At 50.0% G+C, this 20,737-nt stretch overlaps 7 protein-coding genes across 7 annotated transcripts; 5 read left to right on the top strand and 2 right to left on the bottom strand.

Annotated features, from left to right (window-relative positions):
* Positions 1-6: 6 nt before the first annotated feature.
* On the top strand, positions 7-609 carry N7466_007471 (uncharacterized protein; the record flags this gene model as incomplete). Its single annotated transcript, XM_057166860.1, has 1 exon — positions 7-609. One exon carries the CDS (start codon positions 7-9, stop codon positions 607-609), a length of 603 nt encoding a protein of 200 aa, XP_057019901.1.
* A 182-nt stretch (positions 610-791) lies between these two features.
* Positions 792-2,012, top strand: N7466_007472 (uncharacterized protein; the record flags this gene model as incomplete). The annotated part of the gene is made up of 1 exon (XM_057166861.1): positions 792-2,012. The coding sequence occupies one exon, from the start codon at positions 792-794 to the stop codon at positions 2,010-2,012; it is 1,221 nt and encodes a 406-aa protein (XP_057019902.1).
* Positions 2,013-3,406: 1,394 nt separating this feature from the next.
* N7466_007473 (M protein repeat protein) lies at positions 3,407-7,401 on the top strand (the record flags this gene model as incomplete). Its single annotated transcript, XM_057166862.1, has 3 exons — positions 3,407-7,015; positions 7,130-7,200; positions 7,269-7,401. 3 exons carry the CDS (start codon positions 3,407-3,409, stop codon positions 7,399-7,401), a joined length of 3,813 nt encoding a protein of 1,270 aa, XP_057019903.1.
* Positions 7,402-8,265: 864 nt separating this feature from the next.
* Positions 8,266-9,341, bottom strand: N7466_007474 (MICOS complex subunit MIC26/MIC27; the record flags this gene model as incomplete). The annotated part of the gene is made up of 3 exons (XM_057166863.1): positions 8,266-8,913; positions 9,002-9,091; positions 9,168-9,341. 3 exons carry the CDS (start codon positions 9,339-9,341, stop codon positions 8,266-8,268), a joined length of 912 nt encoding a protein of 303 aa, XP_057019904.1.
* Positions 9,342-9,446: 105 nt separating this feature from the next.
* On the top strand, positions 9,447-11,837 carry N7466_007475 (mitochondrial intermediate peptidase; the record flags this gene model as incomplete). The annotated part of the gene is made up of 1 exon (XM_057166864.1): positions 9,447-11,837. One exon carries the CDS (start codon positions 9,447-9,449, stop codon positions 11,835-11,837), a length of 2,391 nt encoding a protein of 796 aa, XP_057019905.1.
* Positions 11,838-13,266: 1,429 nt separating this feature from the next.
* On the top strand, positions 13,267-16,611 carry N7466_007476 (DUF3591 domain-containing protein; the record flags this gene model as incomplete). The annotated part of the gene is made up of 1 exon (XM_057166865.1): positions 13,267-16,611. The coding sequence occupies one exon, from the start codon at positions 13,267-13,269 to the stop codon at positions 16,609-16,611; it is 3,345 nt and encodes a 1,114-aa protein (XP_057019906.1).
* Positions 16,612-17,420: 809 nt separating this feature from the next.
* N7466_007477 (serine/threonine-protein kinase) lies at positions 17,421-20,497 on the bottom strand (the record flags this gene model as incomplete). The annotated part of the gene is made up of 4 exons (XM_057166866.1): positions 17,421-18,170; positions 18,226-18,288; positions 18,344-20,196; positions 20,251-20,497. 4 exons carry the CDS (start codon positions 20,495-20,497, stop codon positions 17,421-17,423), a joined length of 2,913 nt encoding a protein of 970 aa, XP_057019907.1.
* Positions 20,498-20,737: the final 240 nt, after the last annotated feature.

Genomic DNA, 20,737 nt, shown 5'->3' on the forward strand with positions numbered 1-20,737 from the left:
CTTGCAATGTCACCGTACAATACCAGGAAACGAAAATCCAACTACTCTACCACTGACTCGGTGGATTTTTTGAACAATACGCGCGCGCGTCGAAGACACACCACCAACAATGACAGTATCTACGATCTACCTACATCACCGACCCCTTTGACAAGTCGCTCCGAAGGACGCTCCGCACTCGAACGAGACCGCCAAAGCAACTCCCCAATAACATCCCCGGCAACATCTAGCGAGGCTGGCCAAGAGCAACTTCATGCATCTCTCGCGCAGAGCCAAGAACAACCAGAGTCGCCGTCTGGGTCAAATAGAGAGATACCCAACTCATATTCCGGTAATGAAGAGATTGACAGCGCATCTGGATCTGGGAATGATGATCAGGAGCATCCACAGTCATCTCCCGAGCTCAATCAAGAGCAACCCAAGTCGTCTGGCGAGTCCAAGAAAGAGCTACCTGAGTCATATTCCGAAAATGAAAATTCAGAGAGTCCACCCAAACCTAGTCACGAGGAAAGCGAAGGCGAGAACAACCAAGGTGGAGATGAAAGTGATCAAGACGATACCCAAGGAGAGGAGGAGGTAGAAGACAGCGACGGCGAAAGGTACCCTTAAGGCCCCCCTGGTTCATAGTTGATAATAGCATAAGAAATGGCTGACAATATTATAGGAGTGACAATTCACATATTCTCGCCACTGGCCTGCCAAAGACAACACATACAAATTTTGAGACTCCACATTCGAAGACGCAATTGCGCAGAGGACGCATGGGGCATTCAAGAAATACAGATGCTGCCATGTCAGACCACAATGAAACGGAGTCTGGGGCTCGATCACCCAAGACTCGGGCGCAGCTCACAAAGAACCAAAGCGCTGTCATGCTGAACGAAAACCACACAGAGCCTTCTCATCGGTCACCCAGGACGCACCCGCAGCGGTCAAGACAGCCAGAAGTTGTCATACCACGTTACAACGAAAGAGAGCCTAGGACTCGCTTGCAGCGTTCGAGAAATGCAGACGCTGCCAGATCACACTATGATGCAACAAATACCATGATCCGGTCACCGGGGACACGGCGTCGGCAGAATTTAAGAATTACGGATGCTACCATGTCCGATAGGAGCGATAAGATCTCAAATGATATAAACGCTATCATTCCGACTGAAACTGCACCAGAAGTTCCAGCTTCACCTTCAAACCCAGGTGAACCTGAAACTGTATTCTATGAAGGCTTGGCCAAGAAAGATATCGAGTTGAAAGATTGGGTGGTAGACAAGGTTCAGATACACAGTGCATGGAGTGAAGTTTGGATGGAGTTTTATGTAGGCGCCTTCAAACTACTGGACTACGTTCACTCCCCCATGCCGGCATCTTTCAAAGATGCGCTTCAGTTTATTAAGCACTGGACAGAGCTCTACGACGATCTTGAAACCCCACCAACGACAAAGCTGGGGATGCAAACCTCAAGGTTCCGCGCTGCCACGTTCTCGGAAATAAAAGGCATTCTGAATTTTTCAGACTTACCAAACGGTGGCTATGACCGAGAAGAAGCTGGTGAAGTGGTTGTTGAGCTTGAAGGCTACTTACTACCACATCTTGCCATCTTAGTCATGCGGAGTTTCAAGGCGTATACTCAATTTGGTCGAATGGTCACTAGTGCTTTTGATGATAGCCTGGGGCTGTTGGTGGATTGTTCAGAACGTATCAATGCTCTTCGAAGCTATTATACATCTGAAATCAATCAACAACGGTCCTGGCGTCTCGGGAAGCGGGCCAAGAAAATCAGGACCGGACTAAAGCAGCACACGCTGAGAATGTTTGTAACTGCACAAGCACGTGAATCATTTGAGACGGGGAGACCTCCAGCGACATTCAACAAATGGACACAATCAGAGGAGCGTTGGCTTCGTGAAGCGTGGGATATGTATAGATGTGAGTATAAGTCCCAAGGCTCTGTTGGAAAAAACAAGTTTTCTTGGGAAAACGCTAACTCCGTCTGCAGCAAGCGAGGTAGATGATCGCTACATTCTGATCAAGATGGACTTTGCTAGTCACTTCTCGAGACACACTTTGAGTGAACTGAGACTCAAGGTTCGCCAACTTGAATTGCCAATGACTGTTGAAGCTTCAAGCTCTACAGATCCGAGTGCATACTACCACTAGTTGCGTCATAAATGAGGATCTTTGTTATTTTAGGGTGCTCATAGACATGTACATATTACTAATAGCATCAGCATTGAATGATACTAGCAATACGATTGAATGATCAAATAATCAAATGAAATGTTTCGATATATTAGACCATTGAAATAGGGAACAGTGGTTTGGTTCCCACGGGTTCGGTTTTCCGTGAACCATGGAATCCTTTGTTTTGGTCAACACACTTTCACGCGTTAGGAATGTTAGGAATGCGCTTGTAGCTTGTACGTACGAACAAATCGGTTGCGCATGAAGATCAAACAGGGCATGTATATAAGATCCTGATCTCTGGAGGTTCAATCTTCTTTTGTTTCACGCCGTTGAAACTGGGGTAAAAGGTTAAAATACGGTGATCGACACTCCTCCTTTGCAAACAAACGGACTCATTCAGTATGATCAAACTCGATTAGAAAAGAAAACAAGGATCCGATTTGTTGAATACTACACCGAGACTGGTAGTGAATTAAAAGTCTCATACTCAGAAGCAGATCGATTCCCCCATATCTCTCAAGCTTGGGGTTGGGCGGGTTGAAAGGGAGCAATGTGCATGGAGCAGCGACGATCCTCCCCCTCCTCCCTCCGCCGACACCGCTTTTACTTTTCCCGCTTTCTCCTTTTCTTTTCTTGATACATCCTCACCAACTAGTACATCATACACCGTACAAGTCACCTGCATATTAGTGACAGCTTCGCGCGCTGCCAGCTTGTTCATCAGTACTGAGGTACATCCCTCGAGACCCTCGGTGCCAAAAGCCCCTGAAGCTTCTCGACCAAATCTGCGCGTGGCGCGTAAGTACAGCCTGTTTGCTCTTGGTGCATACCTCTCTTCCTCTCCAGGTTTCAAGGTCTGTGGCTGTGGATCTTTTGGCCATGTATTCTTGCCCCTGAAAGCTGTTACTTCTTATCATCTGAGAAATCAATGGCTGCAGAATACGGCCATCTCCTTGAGCCGGCTCTGCCGAGCTCGAAGCATTGAAGCTATGAAGGCATGAGCTACATACAGATATCATGGCAGAAGAATACATGAGACTCTAAGAACACATGTCACAACTCATATTTGGGCACTGAATCTTTCTTTTACTTGACACCTGCTAATCACTCTCTTTTTTCTCCCCTCATAGGCCCCTTTTCGGTTTACTCGGATTTCTTCGACAAACCCCCCCTCCCCGATCTACAACTATCCTTCTCATCTTAATCACTACGGTCCGATAATATGGCGTCCACCGAAGAACCCACCTCTGTTCCCTCCGATGTCGAGGTCGAGGTCGCTGTTGATGCCAATGTTGAAGTTGCGCCTCCAGCTACTCCCGTAGACTCGACTGTGCTGTCCGGTGGTGAAGAAGCCAGCGATTTCAGCCCCGAGGCATCTAAAGAGAATATCCCGGTGTCTCCTGCTAAGACCAGTGCTGGCACACCGGCCAAACGTCCTGTCGCAAGCACTACGGCTGCCAAGCGACCGACCTCGGCCTCAACCACCTCGAAGATCGGAGCTACCCCAACTTCCCGCACCAGTACCAGCAGTGCACTGAACAAGCCTCCTACCCGACCTACTACTACGACGACGACTGCCACCCGGAAGCCCCTGGGTGCTTCGACCACTTCATCTCACCGATCCCGCGCGTCGGTCAGCAGCTCTGCAGATGAGAAGCCTCGGTCAATCGCAAGCTCTGGAGACGAGAGGCGCAGCATCTTGGGTTCATCCAAGCGCACTTCTATGGCTGCCACCCCATCTACACGGGCTCCTTTAAAGTCTACGTCGACCATCGACCGCAGGTCAAGTGTTGCTGGCCCGGCTTTGGATAGAAAGCCTGCGGCTCCTTCGACTGCTACCTCCCGCACTCCCGCATCTACCAGCAGACCGGTTGGTAAGCTGACTTCTTCGACTACACCGAGTGCTCGACCGACTTCCTCAACCTCGGCTACCCGCCCAACAACCACTCGCCCGACGACCGCCACCTCCGCTACTACACGCACTGCGGCGCCTTCCACGAGAGACCCGACCAGGCGCATGAGCACCATTTCGAGCACGACTTCTAGAAGTGTTGGCGACTCGGAAAAATTGCAAGCCCTGCAGGCGAAGCTCACAGAGAGTGAAGAGACCGCTACCAACCTTAGAGCTGAACTTGAATCAGTCAACGAGAAGCTGAGTCAACTTTCTCTCGTCGAGGAGGCCACCAAGGATAGCGGTGCCACGGAATCCCTTCAAGCAGAGCACTCTGCTGAATTGGCGAAGCTTGCTTCTGCTCATGCAAATGAGCTTGAATCATTGCAGATCCGACTCGTAGAGGCGGAGACACAGCGTAAAGAGTTGGAGGGAAAGTCTCGGGACGAACTTGAGGCTGCTAAGCAGTCAGCCATTGCTCAGGGGGACGACCAATCAGCCGCTGCTCTGGATGAACTCAAAGAAATACATCAAGCTCAATTGGAAATTCTTCAGAAGGAGCTCGCCGGATACAGGGATTCTGCTACTGCCTTGGGGGAGCAAGTGGAAGCTCTGAAAAAGGATCTTGAAGAGCAGAAAGCCCAGTTGACTGAGGATAAGGCTCTGGCTCTCAATAATCTTCTACGCGAACTGGAAGGCCGCGATCAGGTACTCGACACCTTGAAGGTTGAGCTCAGCAAGCTGGGCGCTGCCAAGGATGAGGAAATTAAGGCCGAGAAGGATGCCGCAGAGAAGGCTACTTTAGCTCTTCGCGAGCAACTTGCTTCTTTGGAAGCCAAGATCGCTGAGTCTGAATCCACCACTCAGCACGATTCAGAGGAAATCTTGAACTCGATTACTGAGAAGGATCAAGAGATCACGGATCTTAAGCAGAGCCTTGCCAAGGTTCAATCCGACCTTCAAGAGGCACAGAAAGCCTCTGCTGATGCCCTCAGCACCAAGGTTAAAGAACTGGAGGCCGCTCACGAAGCTGCCATTATAAAGGTGACAGTCGAGCATGATCAAATTTTGAGCTCCCTTTCCGCCTCGCATGCGGAAGAGCTTACTGTTGCCAAGGCCGCTACGGAGTCCACCGGTACTGAGCACGCTCAGCAATTGCAAGAACTAACTGACGCATTGGAGTCTGCCAGGACTGCTGCCCAGGGGGAGAATGAAAATGCCATTTCAGATCTCAAGGCTGCCCATCAGCTTGAGCTCAATTCTCTCATGCCCAAGTTGGAGGAGTCAGAGAAGGCCCTCAGTGAATCACGTCAGGCTTTGGAGGGTCATGCTGCCGCGCGGGAGTCCGCCATTCAAGAAGTTGAGGCTCTCCGTCAGAAGGTTGGAGCCCTTGAGCCACAGGTCTCTAGCGGTGCTGGCAAGATCAATGCTCTTCAACAAGAGGTTCAAAGCAAGCAGACCGAGGCTGAGGAATTGTACCGCAGCTTGAAGAACCTCGAGGGCGAGTCTAAGTCGAGGGACGTTGAGAAGGAGAACAAGCTGAAAGGTCTCCAAGACAAGGCCGCCGAGGCTACTCGACTTCTTGAAGAGCACACCGCCAAGTCAGCTTCGGTGTCCGAGCAGCATGCTCGCGATATCGAGGCTCTCAGGGCCGAACATGCCGCCGAGTTGGCGCTAGTGACAAAGGAAGCTTCTGGCTCACACGCAGACGCTCTGAGTGAACTCCAACAAAAGCATGACGAGCTCCTGGCAAAGAACCGTGAACTGGAGTCGACCCACGAGACCCACGCTTCCCAGGTTGAATCGTTCGAGGCTGAATTGAAATCGATTCAAGACCGCCACGCTGGAGATCTTGCCACACATACCAAGACTCATGAAGCTGAGACCGCCGAGCTTCAGAAGCAGATTCAAGAATCCCAAATTAAGGCCGATGCTGAGCTCAAGGCTTTGCAAACTTCTGCCACTGCCAATGGTGACTCTCATCAAAAAGAGATTGCTGAGCTACAGAAGGACTTTGAGAAGACCAGAGCTCAGCTGCAAGCTGAAATTGAAGCTGCTAAGAACTCAAAGGCTTCCGATGCTGATGCAGAGCACGGAAGGGCCATTGAAGAGCTTCTTACTGTCCAAGAATCTAAGCTGGCGAATCTGAGAGAGGAGCTTGAAGCATCCCACGAGGCTAGACTTGGTGATCTGCAGAGAATCCATGAGGTTGCCCTAGCCAAGGCCAACGAGCAAATTTCTAAGGCCAACGAAGCCGCGCAGGATACATCTATTGTTGATGGTTTGATGGCCACCGTGACTGAGCTTGAACAGAAGCTGGCAGCTTCGGAGAAAACCCATGTTACTTTCCAGGAATCTGCGGTGACTACTTCTCAGGAGATTCAGGAGAAGCACGCCGCTGAGGTTGCTAAGATTCTGGCTCAGCACTCGGAGCTTGCGGCCAAACATGATGTCGCACTTTCCCAGATCGGAGAGCTTCAAAAATCTCTCGTTACCTCCAGCGGTAAGGCTTCCGAGTTGGAGTCCATCATGAAACAGCTTTCTCAGTCTCAGGAAGATGTCACTGCTTTGAGGGCGAAGCACACCGCTGTCAGCGAAGAGCTAGAGGAGTCTAGGGCCTTTGGCAATGCCATGGAAGAACTGGTTACTGCTGGTGAACGAAAAATGAACGATCAAATCGACAAAAACATGACTCTTCTCAACAAGCTTGGTGATTTGGACTCGTCAATTTCCGCTGGCCGGCGACGAGTCCGCGAGCTTGAGGCGAATCTCGCTTCTCTGCGAGCAGGACAGCTTCTGGGCGCAGAGAGAGACAGGAGCAGCTCGTCGGGTTTGGAGTCAAGCCAGTGGGCAACAGCGGATGACAGTAGCGAACAAGACGAATATGGAGGCGCAGCGACAACCGAAGGTGAGAACCTTGGTTCATCTATCGAGGGAACGGTGGGCGATCCCCGTTTTAACCCATCATACTCCTCAAATTTGCCCGTCTTTCATCCATTTACATGAGACTCAAGCCACAATTTTATACGTTCAAACACTAATCAATAATCGTAGATGGCCAGCATTCACGAACAGCTTAAGCATATTCGATCGGCGAACGATGAGTGGTATGAAGACCATCGCAAGTCAGTCTCGCCGTTCATATTTGAGAACCCCTTGCATCTACAGCTCATGCTAACGATCTACCTTGCAGGCTCATCGGAGAATTGTCTCAGCTCTCCCGACGAGCCACTCCCAATCCCCCTAGCCAGACGTCAACACCCAGCCCTGAGGTCGCAGTGACCGCTCCTGAATCCGTGAGCAGTCGCGTTTCCTCTGCCAGGTGATAATTCAGGTTCCCCTGGCTCTTTTTTTTTTGGTGCTTCTCGTGGGTGTATTTGAGATACCTGCTTGGTAAAGCATAACTTTCTTTTGTTATCCTGCTTTACCCGTTCCGTTCTGTTGCTTCGGTATATGTAATAGGACCCAGGATACCCTGTTGACTGCTTAGGGTCCTTTCCCCGGCCTTCATGTTTAATAAGTTTATTGCTTAATGTCAGCGCCAGTCTTCAATCATAAAATTAAGCTGGTGGTTGTGTGTACATTTATTTGAAAAGCTTTCATTCCAAGCTGAATTCAATGTTGCTATTACCGATCGTAGATTGCCCCGGTGTAAGTCTGCATATAGTTTAGTTCACGATATAAAGACGATTATAATCCATTCAAAGAGAGCATTACTCAGCCCCACCTGAGCAGCCCTTGCAACATTGCTAAGCATTGGCAGTACAGACCATCCATACTGCAGGTGACCCATGCCTTCTCGGCATGCACAATATGGAACATTTGAAACCTGTGGACACAACCTTGGAATGCACACACATGCAGTACATAACCGAGAAGCATCAATGGATGATCTCGAGGCATCCATCCAATCGGCATTCCTCATTATGTACTGAATAATCATTTAAAACTTATACTGCCTATCACTTCCATTAAAATCTTGAAATATTGCACCCAAAAAATTGTCAAAATGAAACATCCAAAGTATCATTGCATACGCCTCTTTTTCCAAACAAAGGGAACTGGTCCGGATTATATCGTCGGATCTAACGAAGTTCTTCTAAACGTACATATGCAACAAGATGGAAACCTCCTCAGCCTGCCGAAAAACATGGTGGCTGGATGGTATCAAACTAAGCGAAAAGAAAAATCTAGTGACCCTTGCTCACCAACTGCTCCAGCTTCTTCCGGGCCTCGCCAATCTTGTCCTCCATCTGCTGACGGGCCATGCCGCTGTGTGCAATACCGGTGTACCAGATGTGCTCCGCCCGCTCCCGGATAGCAATGTGCTGGTCGGCCACAGCGGGGAACCTCTTCTCGTACTTCCAAGCCAGCTCGCCAACGTTCTTCATGGTGACGGGCAAGAGGGTGTAGGCAGCCACGGTACCGAAGGTAAGGGGTGACAAAGTGCGGAGGAAGACGCCGCGGTTGCGTGACACGATGGAGCCGGCCATGGCGGCCACGACAACGTAGACACCGCCGGGGGTCAAACGCTCACCAGAGTCAGCGGAGGGGGCGAGCGAGGCAACGGTGTTGGTGAAGGCATTTTCGATGTGCAGGGCCCGAGACAGGAAGTCGTTGAAGCCGTTCTCCGCGGCCAGGGAGTGCGAGTATACGAAGAGACGGGCTTGGCGGACCTGTGAGGTCAGGATGTCTGTCGGGGTAGGCGAGGAGGGAGATGATTGCAAGAAGGGCAGAGAGATGGCCTTGGAGACGGCGGGCTCGGGTTCGGGCACGGGTGTGGCTTTGGAGGGTTCGGGGATGTCAGACGGGAAGTCGTCGTCGTAGATGGATTTCCTCTGTTTTGGGAAAGCAGTCGTGTGTCAGATGGGATTTGTTCTCGGCCACAGATCATGTAGTCAGCGTTGAAGGTATTGGTATTCTAACCTCTCGGGGGTCTTCCGCGAAAGCTGTCTGCTTAGGGTACAGAGCCATGCCTCCTGCGAGGAGGGTGGCTGCGATCGGAGCCACAGCCCGCTAGTCACGAGTTAGTTCCGCCCATTGACCTAATTACGCGCATTGGATCAGAAGCGACCATGTAGAGTAAACATACCTGCTGCAAGATCGGCCGGAAGGACATGCTGGGGTTGTGTAGGGTGGTATAATAGTAGGAGAGGGAGGTTGAAGCAAAGTCGGGTTCACAGCCAAGACGGGAATTCTTCGGCTCGGCGGAACCCAAGAAAACTCCGTCATTGCCCGCGTCTCCTTGAAGCTCTCTTGTCTTCATACCCCAGCTTTTCCCCTTGCAATCGGGGGTTTTGGTCTGTGTTCTTTATTTTCTGTTATCTTTAATCATTCTCGAGGCGACTTTGGTATTTACCTATTTCATATCATGCTTCGCCCTTTCGGGCGCCGACCGTGGACATGCCGACAATGTCTCCTGCAGCGCCAAACCCGATCCTTTGAAAGCGCCGCATCGCAAGCCCCACGATCCCACATCAACCATATACCTACGGATAATAGCGCTCCGAGGAAGAATGCCGACGACGAAACCTTGCGCCGGATCTTCGACTCGCAGTCCTTTTGGAAGGAGTTCTCACAAACACGAACGGCGGATGTTTCAAAGCGAGCTGGATTGGTTCAGAATCAATACTTGACAAGCCCAGATGGGTTTAGGGCATTCGCAAATGCGTCGCTGCAGAAATGCCAGGTCATTGTTGCTAAGGTTCTAGCTGCTGAGACCCTGGACGAGTACCGGGCGTTGGCACGGAATTTGGACCAACTCAGCGATCTCCTGTGTAGGGTTATCGATCTTTCGGACTTCATTCGAACTATTCACCATGATCCGCGGATTCAAGAAGCAGCGACGCAGGCGTACGCTCTAATGTTTGAATATATGAATGTGCTCAACACTACGACGGGCCTTCACGAGCAGCTTAGCAAGGCCATGTCTAAGCCCGAGGTCACATCACATTGGTCGGAAGCAGAGACTATTGTCGCCCAGATTCTCATGAAAGACTTTACAACATCTGCAATCCATATGCCGCCAAGTGAGCGACAACGGTTTGTGAACCTTTCCAACGACATCAGCCAGGTTGGCTCCAATTTTTTCAATGGCGCAGAGCCGGCTAGATCACAGGTCACGTTCCACGCGAATGCTCTCCAGGGATTAGATCCCATTGTGGTGCAACAAATCAAGAAGTGGAATAATAAAGCACCAGTGCCGACTATGGGAGTCGTTCCTCGGCTTGTGCTGCGGTCTGTAAAAGATGAATCGGTCAGGAAGCAGGTCTATCTTGCGACTCGAACTTCCAGCTCGCGTCAAATTCACCGCTTGGAAAAACTCCTGACAAAGCGAGCTGAATTGGCCAAGATTTCGGGATTCAACAGCTTCGCCGACATGACTCTGACTGATAAGATGGCCAAGACCCCTGAGGCTGTGTCGAATTTCTTGACGTCGCTTATCTCAAGTAACCATGGTCCTGTGCAAGAAGAGCTGTCTCAATTGCAGCAAATGAAGGGCAGCTCGCTTCAGCCATGGGACCATGCTTATTATGTTCACAAACGTGTGCTGGAATACTCTCAATCCCGTCGATCGCGCGAGTTGAGCATTGTTCCTGAATTCTTCTCTCTGGGAACGGTGATGCAAGGACTTTCTCGACTTTTCGATCGTCTTTATGGCGTCCGTCTCGTTCCACAGGAAACCCCTGCTGGCGAAACTTGGCACCCGGACGTTCGACGTTTGGATGTTGTAGACGAGGCAAACAGGCATATCGCGGTTGTATACTGTGATTTGTTCAGTCGCCCCAACAAACACCCAAATCCAGCACATTTCACACTACGCTGTTCGCGTGAGATTCCTGCTGACGAGATTGCCGAGTGTGCCTCGCTGGATCAGTCCGCGCACCCGAACGATGGCATGGCGACAGCAGTTGATCCAATAACAAACACTCTGCGCCAACTGCCGACAATTGCTTTAGTCTGTGACTTCCAGGAACCCGTCAACAATGGCTCGGGGCGCCCAACTCTTCTAAGTGAGCAGAGTGTCCGCACTCTGTTCCATGAGATGGGTCACGCCGTTCACTCCATCCTTGGACAGACCCCTCTACAGTCTATCTCCGGCACACGGTGCGCGACTGACTTTGCCGAGCTTCCCTCCGTTTTAATGGAGAGCTTTGCCACCGCTCCGGAAGTCCTTGCCCTCTATGCCCGGCACTGGAAGACCGGCGAGCCCTTATCCGAAAGCATGATGCGCAGTATGGAAACGGATCGCAGCGCCCATGGCTCCATCTACGGCGCCGTTGAAAACGAGTCGCAGATCCTCATGGCCCTCGTTGACCAGGCTTACCACTCCATCCCGAGTACGGAGGCTATCAAAAACGGTGTTGACACCACCGAAATCTACCACCAAGTCTTCTCGCAACACTCCAGCCTGCCGGACCCGGAAGATGTCCGACCCCGAACTTCCTGGCAAGGCTTCTTCGGTCATCTTTATGGCTACGGTGGTACCTATTATAGCTATATTTTCGATCGTGCCATTGCCAATAAAATCTGGCAAGATGTCTTCCAGTCGGGGAAGACATCTGTTGACCGAGCTGCTGGTGAGCGGTATAAGAATGAAGTCCTCCGTTGGGGTGGTGGACGCAGTGGTTGGCAATGCGTTGCTGGGGTCTTGGGTGAAGCCAATCCTTCCAATGCGGATGGACGCTTGGTGGAAGGTGGTGATGAGGCCATGCGAGAGGTTGGTCGGTGGGGACTGGGCCGAGAAGGAATTTCTGGATAATCTTATGTTCCGACCCTGTAAATTATTGTGATATCCCAACATAGACTGGACTAATCTAGATCTCTTTTTTGGCCAGTTGGAGTTTTTTATTCACTCCTTGGCATGATGACCCGCCGAAAGAGCCTCCCTTTCTTTCAAGGTTTGTAAAATGGTGAAGTAGTACATCTAGTACCGTGACCTCTAGGGCTACAGGGCTAATAACATTGAATAACACCGTCGAATCGACCTACCTACCTTGATACTCAATTTTGGAAGCAGATATACCAGGCTCATAACGAATTCTACTTGTAGTTTCTTCAATCTGAATTGGAGATCAAAAAAAAAGTTGCGCATTGAAAATGCAGAATGCAAAAAAGAATCGACGGCTGGCGGATTCGAACCGCCGCCTCCGAAGAGAATTGATTTCTAGTCAATCGCCTTAGACCACTCGGCCAAACCGCCTATATGAGAACTCATTATGTTTGGCTTTATAGACTCAAACCTTCTTTCCTACAAGACGCACAACTCATGACCTTCTAGTGATAGTCCCGAGGTTAATAATGTAAATACCCATATAACATACGGAATCTCTTCTATATTACACTTGTTTCAGGTATGTATGAGGTACCAGTTGACTATGATTCCAAGGTCAACATGTGTGGGAACATTGAACTGCCCAGGCATTCTTCCAAGGAAGGCTGTGGTCAACATCTTGTCAGATATATACTTCAATTCCGTACATAATGTATGTAATGTAATTGATGTCCAGCACTGTCAACAATTTATCCGGAGCGCCATCTACGTGCTTACATACCTGGTAGGTAACACTGACTTCGTGAATACTGATACCTAGGTAGGTACCCAGGTAGGTTCATAAGTTGGGTATGTCAATAAGTACCAATCCAAGACTGTGTTACCTACCAGGAACTCGTCAGCTTAAAACGGTGAAATACTAAATTCGGCCCGAATTGAGCTGGAGTACAAAGAGCGTACGGTCTTTCATTGTTGATATTGGCTTTCTTTGTATTCGAATTAATGAGTAAAATACCGGAATAGTCAAGTTACTCTTCAAATTTCAATTTCCCGATAGAGATTTTTTTTGGGATAGATATTCCCTCAATTGCTCTATGTAAGCTACTGTAAGGTGACGATGCTGATTCATCGATAAAGTTGGGTGGAGCATTTCTAAGGTGTTCTCCGCCTTCACCTCCCGTCACTTTCGCGACCCATTTCTTCCCATGCCTTCACTTTGTTAGCTTTCGTTTTTCTTGCCTGGGCCCGCTCACTCGTGGTGTAACCCTCCATTCACTATTGCCTTGCGGATGCAGGAAACCCTGCCAAATGTGCGCATCCTAAGCTGATCCCCTCGCTGGCCTGCGCCATCTTTATGCGATACTAGACCTTCGCTATCCAGTCCTTCCTCACCACAAACGCGTTTCAGCCTTCCAAAATGCCACACTCCACAACCTCAAACTCAGAGCTGGAGCCGGAGCCGGAGGCCCCGGTGGATGATGAATTCGAAAATGTTATGCGATCATTGAACAGTTATGATGGTCCACAACTTGATTTCTTGTCGCGGGATTTGGAAGTTGGTGAAAAAGCAGACGATGCGATCGATTATGAAGACTTCGATGACGACGAGCTTCCCGAAGAAGAAGAAGCACCTTCAACGCGTCCTCCACCCGCCGATACCGCGCCGAACTCATTCGCAGACCTCGATGCCGACGACGACGCAGCTTTGTTTGGAGGCGGGGACGACATATTTGGGGATGGAGATAATGGAGCTCAGGCACAAGAAGATAATCTTGATGATCTCTTTGGGGAGGGTCCTGCTTCTCCTCCGCCAGAGGGCCAGGTAGACCATATCCAAGACCTGTTTGAAGATGAACCCATATCAGCCATCCAGCCAGCTGAGCTCCCGCCCTTTCCGCTAGCACCCGAACCTCAATCCCAGGCGATATCAGTGGTGGATGAAAATGAGTTTATCGATGATGCCAGCATTATCTCGGATGATATGGACCCTACGACCCTTCGGGCCTGGAAGCTTCAGCAGGCCTTGTTTGCCATGTCTGGAACTGGACCAGACCACCCGCCAGCACCACCAGAGAACAACGAAGAACTCCTCCACTCTCTGTTCCCTAGCTTCGATCACAACACCCTACCGCGATGGTTGGAATTGATTCCACACAAAAAGGCGCATTTCCGAGGCAAACAGCCGGTGAAGCCCCCCAAGCCAGTGCTTCCGACCAAGGTCAACATCGAGTTAGCCCCCGACCAGGAGCGAGTATTCCGAACCGGCCAACCAAGCAAACGTGGCCTTGATCAAGAGTCCCTGGGAATCGTGTTCATTACGGAGTCTGCCCAGGAAGAAGAAGAGGAGAACAAGGAAGATCTTGACATGGGCGACGGTGAGGCAGATGAAACCTTGCCTGGTGGTTATACTATGCTTGACCTTCGAATCATATGCGCTGATTGGGACGTACGGGATGAATGCCCGCCCTCGGAACCAGAGAATACGCGCGCTGACCCTGATGTTGGCGTATTTGACGAAGAGGATGACTGGCTCGTCGATGCAAACCACCCGGCCAAGAAACGCAAAACAGGTCCGACCCCTGTGGATGTCATTGCACTAAGTCACCTCGACTTTCCACTGTTGGAAGACCCCGAGCAAGCAACTGAGCGGATTGCAAAGAAGGTTACTATTGACATGAACGACCCCAACATCCTTGTCGAAGAGCTACAGCCGGAATCCGTTGCCCACAAACCCAAGCATACCGTGCCGCGTACCAGAGATGAAGTCGACTCCAACATGACCCGTCGTCTGACTCAGCGCTACAATATATCGAATGACCAAGCATATGACATGCTGAAGCAAAACCACCAGAATAAGATTCGAAGCACACTTGGAAATGTCAGCCTCGAGCACGCTATGCCAGCCCTACGACTACAGTGGCCGTACTACAAGACAGAACTGGGCAAAACCGAGGCCAGATCTTTCCATCGACCTGCTCTGGTTTTTCGCACCGGTCAAACCTCCTGGTTCAAAAACCCTCTACACCTCAAACGCAAGCAACAAAAGGGCAAGGACCCCAAGGCTCTATACGCTACAACAAATCAACTGTCTTTGGCCGACAACTCGAATGTTCTCCTTGTAGAATACTCTGAGGAAGCTCCTATGTCACTTTCCAACTTTGGCATGTGCAATCGTTTCATTAATTATTATCGAAGGAAGAATCCGGATGATCCTACTCGACCAAGAGCCGAGATTGGAGAAACGGCTGTCTTGCTACCCCAAGATAAGAGTCCGTTCTCAATTTTCGGCCACGTGGACCCTGGTGATATTGTTCCTGCAATTTCAAATTCGATGTATAGAGCGCCGCTTTTCCCGCACCAGGCTAAGTCCACAGACTTTCTGGTTGTTCGAAGCACCACCCAGTCCAAAGGTAGCACCTACTATTTGCGCAACATTGAGAACTTCTTCATTGCTGGACAGCAATTTCCTTCTGTCGATATCCCCGGCCCGCACTCTCGCAAGGTCACGACCGTTGCGAAAAACCGTATGAAGATGCTCGTGTACCGGTTGCTCAAGAAGAGTGCCGACGAGCGACTGGCTATCAGTGATGTGACGGCTCACATCCCCGGCACAACAGATATGCAAAATCGACAGAAGGTCAAGGATTTCCTTCAGCACGACAAGGATACCAAGTACTGGAAGCCTTTGGATCCGAACCTCCCAGATCAAGATACAATTCGAGCATGGGTTCAACCCGAGGATGTCTGTCTTCTCGAGTCAATGCAGGTTGGACAACAGCACCTCAACGACACTGGCTTCGGCGGCGAGGCTGAGAACGCAAATGAAAATGATGACGACGAAGAGAGTGAAAGCTTTGAGCAGCAAATGGCTCCATGGAAAGCCAGTCGAAACTTTTTGTTGGCTTCCCAGGGCAAGGCCATGCTCAAACTTCACGGAGAAGGTGACCCCACCGGACGTGGAGAGGGATTCAGTTTCATAAAGACATCCATGAAGGGTGGTTTCAAGGCGATCGGAGAGAGTGTGGAAGACAAGCTGGATGCACAGAGACTTAAGGAGCTTGGTGGCCACAGTTATAACGTTGCACGACAACAAAGATCCTATGAAACATCGATTCGTCGCATCTGGGATGCCCAGAAAGCCAGTCTTTCCTCCACCGTGGAGCACTCGGACCAAGAGAGCGATGTCGACCAGGGCGAAGAAGAAGAGTTCAACAAGCCAACCCCCCGCTCAGAAGCACCGACTCCCGCTCCAATCCGGCGCGATGACGAGACTACCAGTCAGTTCAGTCGGATGAGTTTCAACAGTCAGAAGGGCAAAGTACTGCGCATCACTCGTCAGTTCAAGGAGGCCAACGGCGAGATCGTGCAGAAGGAGCAGTTGGTCTGGGATCCACGAGTCATTCGTCACTACATCCAGCATCGCCACCGCACAGAGGCCTTGACTACCAAACTGGATTCACTCCAGCCTACCGGTGACCCCGAGGTCGACGCCCGCAACCGCAAACTTATTGAAGCCGAACTGAGCCGTTTGAATCGCAATAAGGAGCGCCGCTTTGCTCGTGAGAAGCAAAAGGGTATATCCCGCGCGGGTGATTCCCCCGCAGATGGCAAACCGACTGGTACTCAGCGCAAGTGTGCCAACTGTGGCCAGGTTGGACACATCAAGACAAACAAGAAGCTTTGTCCTCTGCTCAACGGTACCATGAAACCCGAAGACAGGGTTACTGACTCTGCCTTTTCAATGAGTGCGCCCGTACTTTGATTTGGGTGTTTGTTGTTTTCTGCATACGTGATCTACATTTAAGCTCAAGCTATTTTTTAAAAAATGATATCCCCTGTTTATTTTGTTGTTCTTTTCAGCATGCCCACTCTCCGGTTTCATGTCTCCACATCTTTATTCTAGTGTTTGATCCCATTCTCGATGCTTGGGTGGATTAATTAGCGGACTGCAGGTCGGCCGCATACAAAACTTTATCACACTGTGCTTTACTGTACATTGTCCACTTTAAATTTTAAAAAAAAATTGAAGAAATTTTCGTTCAAATAAGACTGTTTACGGTTGGTTATTGAGTCGTGTGATCACTTTGAGATTCTTTTTCCGAATGACTAGTTCCAATGGTGTGCAGGAGTTGATATACCGAGCAAGTCAATCCACCTCTTGCTTCCTCAGAAACCCGGAGCAGGTCCACAACCTCATAGTATCTGCTTCGAAAAGGCCGAGAAAGAGGCACTTGGTTATCAGGAATGTCCGCCTTTATACCTAAGTGGCTTAGCAGGTGTTGAACTATCGCACTGTTACCCGTGAATGGTTTGTATCGACATGAACTTTTCGTGCAATTCATCATGGATGACTTCAATTACAATGAGCAACCTACTCTTGCTATCAAGCTAGGCCAATGCCAACCCCTGGTATCTTTGATAAAAATATACAAAAGAGCGAAAAGCAACCAACTTTTGAAACAACGAGAGGCGCCCCGGAATGAAAGGCTTATAGGTATGAATAGTTGAATCGCAAGAGGGTTGGCCAACTTCCCTTCAATGTTCCAACAAGACCATGGAGCCCTTCATACTTCACAGACCATAAAGCTCTCCCAAGTTCCCCCTGACGAAAGTTTGGCGTCCCCGATCAGCATTCAGAGCCATACAGGGCCCCTTTGGTCGCCGATATGTATAGCCCAAGAAAGCACCCTTTTTGCGTATCTCCAAAGCAGCCTTGCCAATCTGCTTGTCTCTCAGGATCTTATCACGAGGGCGCTTTTTCTCCCTTCGTCTCTCGGCATCTTGGGCTTTCTTGGCAATCATTTCAGCTTCCGCAGCGGCAACTTCTTCTGGCACAGGCTCTTCGGGAACAGAACCTGTTCGAGAGCGGGGAGGCTCTGCGACAGAACTTGGCTTTTCGTCGTGATCTTCATCGGGGTCTTCCGAGTCACTTTTGTGGGAGCCATCATCGATATTAGCAATGTTCTTCCAATCGTCAAAATATCTGGTATCCTCCCAGTTTTTGACCTTGGGTACCAGCGGTGGCTGCATCACGTGGAGTTCATTCCATCGAATGCCCCTGAAGAAAGGATGGGCCTTAATATCGGCGGCATCATTGGGGTAGACGAAGTAGCTCGTGATAGATCTATACCGAGGGTCCATAGAGTAAAGAAATTGTGCCGTTACGGGGCGGCCTGCTAGCATGTCGTTGGCTTGATACTCCCGAGAACATAACCGGTGATGACGCTCTTGGAGGATTCGGCTAATGAGATTGATGGCCTCCTGAGACACCATCTTGTCGCTGGGCTTTTCCCTAGGAAACTGTAGAGTTTTTGAATGTTGCTTGGGCACAATGTCAGCTTTCACGGAAAGCACAATGACATGGCGACGGACTCACCAGGATCTTGATCTTTGTGTCATGGCGATTTTCACAGGCGAAAGGGGTGAAACCAAACAAACACTAGGAGCATCATGTGAGAAAAATGGCATCCTGAGTTTCTTTAGTGGATTCTTACCTCGTATAAAATAATGCCTAGGCTCCACCAGTCGCACCGTCCATCATACATCTCGCCTCGGATGACCTCAGGAGCCATATACTGACTAGTTCCGACAACGCTCTTGGCAAATCGCCGCCTCTCTTTTCTATCGCGCCAGCCCAGTACATCCGTGGTGGGCACACGGTAATTGTAATAATCCAGCAGACTCTGTGGATCGGAAGCAATCTTTGCATTCCCTCGATGTTCCGTCGCGATCTTTTGATCTTCAGCATCGCCGACAACCGCGATGCCAAGTTTCTCGAGTAAAGAATAACGATGACTGTGGTAGTAGGACTGATCATGCGACCAATGACCATTGAAAGCTAGGCCAAAATCGGAGATCTTCAAATGACCAGAGGCCGAAACGAGAAAATTGTCGGGCTTGACATCACGATGAATCCAGAAAAGTCGATGAGCTTCCTCGATGCACATGATCATCTCGGCAATATAGAATCTTGTCAGATCCTCACGGAGTACATCTTTTCGAATCAACAAGCCCAAAAAGTCTCCACCGACCATGTAATCCATGACAAGATACAAATGGTTTTTATCCTGAAAACTCGCGATCAATGGAACGACCCAGCGAGATCTCTCAGATGCAACAAGAAAATCTCTCTCAGCTCGGATGTGACCTTCTTGCGAATTGCGAATCATGTCGGACTTCTTGATCACCTTCATGGCATAAACGTCCTTGGCTTCACCAGCTATGTATCTTCGGCGGCCGTGTTTGGTTCCATCGACAGCAGACTTCAACACATCAAGAGGATGGCCCCGGGCGTTGGGACCCCCATCCTGAATGGAAAAATCCTCTTGGCGAATGAGCTTCTTACTCCTTTTTTCACGAACCAACCGGACTACACCAAAACTGCCCTTCCCAAGAACCTTGATGGCATCATAGCCAGCCGCCGAGATTGCATTTTCACCTGGTGTACTTCGGATGCCGGTTTTGAGAACCCGACATTGGCGTAAGTACTCATTCTCCTGCAGTAACCAATTGCATCTTGCTGCGAATTGCTCATCTGGTGCAAGACGGAATGTGTACATACGTCGCTCGAGTTCATGCTGGCGTTGTGAGCGTGGATCACTATTTTGGTAGATGGAGTTGAAGTAGAGTTCCAGGAATACCTTAGCCACAGAGGCTGCTTCCACAGTCGCAATGGATGGCACAACAGTATGAGGCCTCGTTCCTGGGGTAGTTTGAAGAGCGACAGAATTGGAGACACTGTCTGACATAGGAGCTAAATCAGACACTGGAACCTCGGGGTGCCCCTTCGGAGGTGGCGGCTCGGCCGACGTGGCTGGAGTGAGAGGAGTAGAATGGCCAAGCTGGAAACCATTGCTGCTAGGTGCTGTTGAAGGGCTTGAGCTATCGTTTGCCCCATCTCCTTGCTTACTGTGTAGTTCGGGGTAGATCGGGGACTCAGGGAAAGGAATAGCCGGTCTCGAACGACAGTGTGTACGCTGAATCACCGTGGGATTTCCAAATGTCGTGGAAATTTTCTGGGAGAGTCGGTTGACCAATCTGGGACTCGGGATGCTTTGCTGGTCACTGGTTACTATATATCCATTGTCATCACCGTCGTCGTTCTGCTGAACCACCTCTTGGAGCTCGGCCCTCTCGCTCGCAGGCGATGGAAGCACTGTCGAGCAGGACCGACGACTGACGATCTGGGGCTCAACATGGACTGAATGAGTGATTGGTGATGCACATTCTGGCGAATAATTGATGTTAATATAGACAGGGTCGCGTTCTGCTGTGTGAAGAGGTGGGCTTCGCTGCTCTGAAACCTGAGGGTCTTCGCATGAGCCAGATTCCGCACTGGTCTTGTTGCCTATCAGATGTCAGCAAGTGAGCATCCACTATATCAGCGAAAGAATGGTCTCACTATTCGCGGAACTTCCCAGCCGCCCCAGTAACAATAAGAGTTTGGAGCCACTGCGCGTCAGTCGGATTCTGAGTCGGTCTTTGCTCGGTTCGGCAGTGATGATAGGCTCAGAAGCAGGGCTGGTATCAGATATGGGAGAATCGGGAAAAGCAGAAAATTTGTTGCTGTAGGTGGCGGCTCTGGTCTGATGCCAAAGACCGAAAACGCTCTTTCGAGTTTTCACTTTCTTTCTATAAGAGACTGTCATGCTGTGGGTCACATTCAAGCTGGATCAAGGAATGGAGGTTCTGCTATGAGAATAACATCCGGAGCTTGGCGGTGGTAAAAGAGAGGATGTCGAATGCAAATACTGGACTTGATAAAATGTTGCAGCAGGGTTATGCAGTGTTAGTAAATTTGTGCTTGGTCCCTGGGGACCAAGTTCAATGTTGTTGAGGCCAGACGGCAAGAGCTATCGAGCTAGCCCTTGCATTTTGGATACTACGCA

Source organism: Penicillium verhagenii (assembly GCF_028828195.1).
Source record: "Penicillium verhagenii strain IBT 33310 chromosome Unknown utg000007l_segment0_segment0, whole genome shotgun sequence".
In the NCBI taxonomy this organism is placed as follows: Eukaryota; Fungi; Ascomycota; class Eurotiomycetes; order Eurotiales; family Aspergillaceae; genus Penicillium; species Penicillium verhagenii.